Genomic DNA, 4,410 nt, shown 5'->3' with positions numbered 1-4,410 from the left:
ACAGTTGGATAACCGAAAACTGCAGAACACAATTGCCTCCGAAACTGCAATTTACAGATTTTACAGTAGTAGTGAACTGTCAGGTACTTGTTCCGTTCAAGAATAAATATAGGGATTTCAAGATTTCTATATTTTTTGAGTAAATATGAATGAAAGTTAAATAAGCATTTGTAAATTGTTTAGTAAATATGAAGGTTAAACCAAAAGATTTTTTTGTCACTTCAGCTGTTAAAATTTGAATTTTAAATTGCTTATATTCCTTTTCTAAGCATCTGATCAGTTTTAGAATCATTTGATAAGAATCCATAAGCCATAAGGAATCTCTATATCACGTACAAATTTAAATCCTACAAATCCTTATGTTAACAGAGGGAGTATACATCACATAGGAATCTCTATATTACGTACAAATTTAAACCCTTATGTTAACAGAGGGAGTATACATCACATGATCACACCAATCGAACTGTTGTTATGGACAATAGCAGCAGATGCAGAGATGCTGCTGGTGCCAATTCATTTAAAAAAGATAAACACCTTTCATTAGAAAAAGGAAAGAACAAAAAAATATATATACTCAGCCAACAACACTCTCCAGCCATCACCACCTCACATAAGTCACATTAGCAACACTTGCTGTGGTGATCATATGGTTGGGAGCTTGGGGGCAGTAGTAGGAGCTACAAGCAAAAGCTATACATATGTGTACATTACAATGCCCCGGTTTTCTATCAGCGCCAGATTAGTCTCACGCCCATGAAAAACAGGGCATGTTGTTGTGATATGAGCCAAAAGCTGCTACTACTACTCTGTATGCGTTGTTGTGCAACTATCTTCAAACCCATGGCCTCTGGTTTTCAGGCCCAGATTGCCAGGGATGACATGGAGAGAGCGCCGAGGAACAGTGCAATGTATGCCATCACCTGCTGCCGTGTCGATCCTGTCATTTTCCCGCCAAGGAAGTCCGCGGCGATGAGATCAACCAGCGACATGTATATTAGGATGCCGGCCGACACGGAGTCGAGGATGCCCTCCACCACTAGAGCCCGTGGGCTATTGGCGTTGTAGAATGACGCCACACCGGCACCAGCTGCGATCCCAGCTGGTGTTGTGATGGCGAAGAAACATGCCATTATAGCTGCTGAAAGTGTCTTGAATTGTGCCTGTGGTCAGAAGATTTGTTAGTGTGTAACTAAGTTATACTGATGAGAAAGGTTTTAGAACCACTAAGATCATCAAGAAAAATAACAATGAAGCAAAAGTATAAAAAAGGTGCTGTACTCAGCAGATAGACATCTCACTTAATTTTCTGATAGTACCCACTTGAATATTATTGGCAAAGTAGTTGGCCGTTATGAGAAGCATAGCAGTCTAATCAATTTATTTGCATTGACCAATTAAGTTTTAAGAGAAAAAAAATTATAATCCCAAACTATTCATAATATTGAACTCAAATGGTTCAATTGTCATACATCAATACCTTTCAACTTCGAGAGTATTACAAAGTGGACAAATACAACAAGAATAATATTTCTGGGAATATCAAAGTCCGATTAGGGTCAGAACTCCTGCTGTCAACATCATGGCATGCTGCCAACAATTACGCTATTATGCTGGAGATAATATTGATTTTCCCCACGAATTAAAATTCTAAAAATAAAAGTTCAACTTCTTACGGTTGCTATGGAGAGTGACAGCCAATTTGAAGCTTGGAGACTTAGATTACCTAGACTACGAGACATATAGTCGTATGGTAATACCAGAGGGACCTAATAGTACCAACTAATTTGTGAACCAGATTTTTTTTATAGCAAAATTCCAATCACAAATGGTGGTAGTGAAAATAACAGGATAGCTAACTGCCTCAAACAAATTCACTGTTCTAGAAGCCACATTTTATACATCATGAAAGATGATTTGCTCAGATGGAAAATGACGTCTATGTAAAAGCCTGCATCCATACTATCAACTCTATGTTCGTCTCAAGGCTTGCAAGTTGAATGTCCCATGATAACTTTTTAAATAAAATGGTTAATCATTTAACAGTAAATACCATCTGGACAGAGGTCAACTTGCTAGTAAAAATATAGTTGTTGCACAATAATTACAACAAACTTTAACAAGTTGAGCATACGACATCTGAATCCAAATGTCACGCCTTCCCGAAATTCAAATAGGTGGACCCCATGTGCCAAAAGGCCAATGCCATATACATACAACAAACAAACAATCAAACAATCCCTGACAACAAGAACATAACATATAGTCACATGTAAAATTGTTATGTATAAACTATACTCAATTGGATTTACCACGGTTAAGCATCAATTAAATAATTTCATCAATAGAGGAAAATATGTAAATAATGAGAATTGATGCATGACGTTCTGCTGAATTTCCTCACCTGAGCAATGCATCCGCCAAGCGCGAACCCCTCAAAGAACTGGTGGAACGAGAGCGCCGCTACCAACGGCCTGATCGTGCAGGGGCTCCGTGACACCCCGAGCGACAATCCGATGATCACCGAGTGCGACACGATCCCCATCTCAAGTATCTGCAAGAAACAAATTCATCAGACATCATGCATTGCGCCAAAAAAGCATTAATGAACTCAGCCTCCAATTCAGAGAACAGATGAAACACCTGCGACACCACGACGGACCGCACTTGCGCCGGCACCTCCCCCTCACCGCCACTGCCCTCCGGTTGCGCCACCTCGTGGCCATGCCCATGCCCATGGGGGTGGCTGTGTGAGTGCGAGTGAGGTTGCAGCAGCGGCGCCTTGTTGTCGTTGTCGTCCTCGGTGACGGTGACCACGGTGATGTCATCGTCGCTAGCCGAGGAGGCGGCGAGCGCGGCGGCGGCGGCGGCCTTGACGCGTTCCGTCTCGGCCCTGTGCTTGCCCTCGTAGAACCTGGTGGCGAGGAAGTCGAGCACGAGCGTGGCGAGCGCGGCGGACATGGCGACGAACCCCGGGAAAGGGAAGCTCCGCCACGGGTGCGCGGGGAGGCAGGGGCTGGACAGCGCGTGCTCGGCGTCGTGCAGCATGTGGACGAACCCCGTGGCGAGGATGACGCCCGCGGCGAACGCCTTCGCCGCCACGAACGCGGCGCTGTCCGTGCGCAGCGCGCGCCGCTTCCGCCCCGCCAGCGGCAAACCCACCCCGACCACCCCGGCCACCAGTATCGTCGCCATGGCCACCCCCTTGAGCCTCAGCGCCGCCGCGTCGTCCCTGCACCCGGCCCCCTCCGCCTTCGCCACCTCCTCCGCGCAGCTCCCCGCCGCCAGCGACGCCGCCATCAACCCTGCACCACCCCCAAGAACACCAATCAAACACCTCGCAAGCACAAACAAATTCAACCCAAATCAACCAATCTTTACCATTGCTCCGCCTCAAGAACTGCACGAACCGCTCCATCGGACACCGGCGGCGAATCCCAAGCCAACCAAAAAGTAAAAAAATGAAAGAAAATGCCCCCTCAAAGATCGCTGGTTTTACCCCCACTCTGGATTGGATTGGATTCGATGCCTCGCTTTCTTCTCACGTCACTTAAAAAAGCACCGGCCCGAGCCGAGTCGACAGCGAGGGAAGCAGCAAATCCACCCGCAATTCCGCGAGTCGCCGGAAAAAGGAAGAATGGAGAGGAGAAGTCCAAGTCGTAGGCTCGTAGGAGTAGAAAAAAGCGAGCAAGAAATATGTCGTCATGGTGGTTGCCGGCCGGTGGCGATGTGGCGGCGGCGGCGACGCCAATGTGGACGGCGGCGATGGGGTTAACTCGCCCCCGCTGCCACTGACATGTGGGCCCCACGTGGCAGCATCCGCCGTCGATCTCGGAGTGAACGGTTGGGGGATCGCGCTCTGACGGCTCGGGCCCACGTCGTGAGGAGGGGAGGCAACGTGTGCTCGCCACGCGCTCCCGGTCAAACCTGATACGCTGACCGTGTGGGGACATGGGGATGTGGGCCCGCGGTGTCAATGGGGGAGTGGGAGTGGGTAGAGGAGGGGGAGGCGTGGGGGGCGTGGGGGTGGGGGGCGTGGGGGTGGGGGGGGGGGGGGACATGTGGGAAGCAAATGTCGACATAGTGTGGTGAGAGAGAAGGGACGGTGATCTGATCTGATTGGGTTGGGTGGTACTTTCCGTGTACGCGCGGGCGTGGTTGCTGGGCCCACTTTGGTTTGGGCTTTTCTGTGTGTAGCGGCTCCTGTTTTACGGCCCATGGAGTTGGAGTCGTGCTCCCCCCCGTGAATTAGTGGGCCACCTTGGTAACAACATTTTGTGGTTGTTCTGCCGTTAACCCCGCCACCAACTCATAATTTTTTTTCTTTAGGCCTCGTTCGGTTACGCTTTGATTCAATCTAGACCAGGAATGATAAATATAGTAAGAAATTTATAATAGATACAATGAGAG

The 4,410-nt window shown here is 48.2% G+C and overlaps 1 protein-coding gene across 1 annotated transcript; it reads right to left on the bottom strand.

Annotated features, from left to right (window-relative positions):
- Positions 1-515: 515 nt before the first annotated feature.
- Positions 516-3,731, bottom strand: LOC127774938 (zinc transporter 7). Its single transcript, XM_052301229.1, has 4 exons — positions 3,382-3,731; positions 2,644-3,305; positions 2,405-2,554; positions 516-1,163 (listed from the first exon to the last, which is right to left on the bottom strand). Exons 1-4 carry the CDS (start codon positions 3,416-3,418, stop codon positions 858-860), a joined length of 1,155 nt encoding a protein of 384 aa, XP_052157189.1. The 5' UTR covers positions 3,419-3,731; the 3' UTR covers positions 516-857.
- Between the last annotated feature and the right edge of the window lie 679 nt (positions 3,732-4,410).

Source organism: Oryza glaberrima, chromosome 5 (genome assembly GCF_000147395.1).
Source record: "Oryza glaberrima chromosome 5, OglaRS2, whole genome shotgun sequence".
In the NCBI taxonomy this organism is placed as follows: Eukaryota; Viridiplantae; Streptophyta; class Magnoliopsida; order Poales; family Poaceae; genus Oryza; species Oryza glaberrima.
The sequence above is the reverse complement of the archived record's forward strand: the minus strand, read 5'-3'. Positions and strand labels throughout refer to the sequence as shown.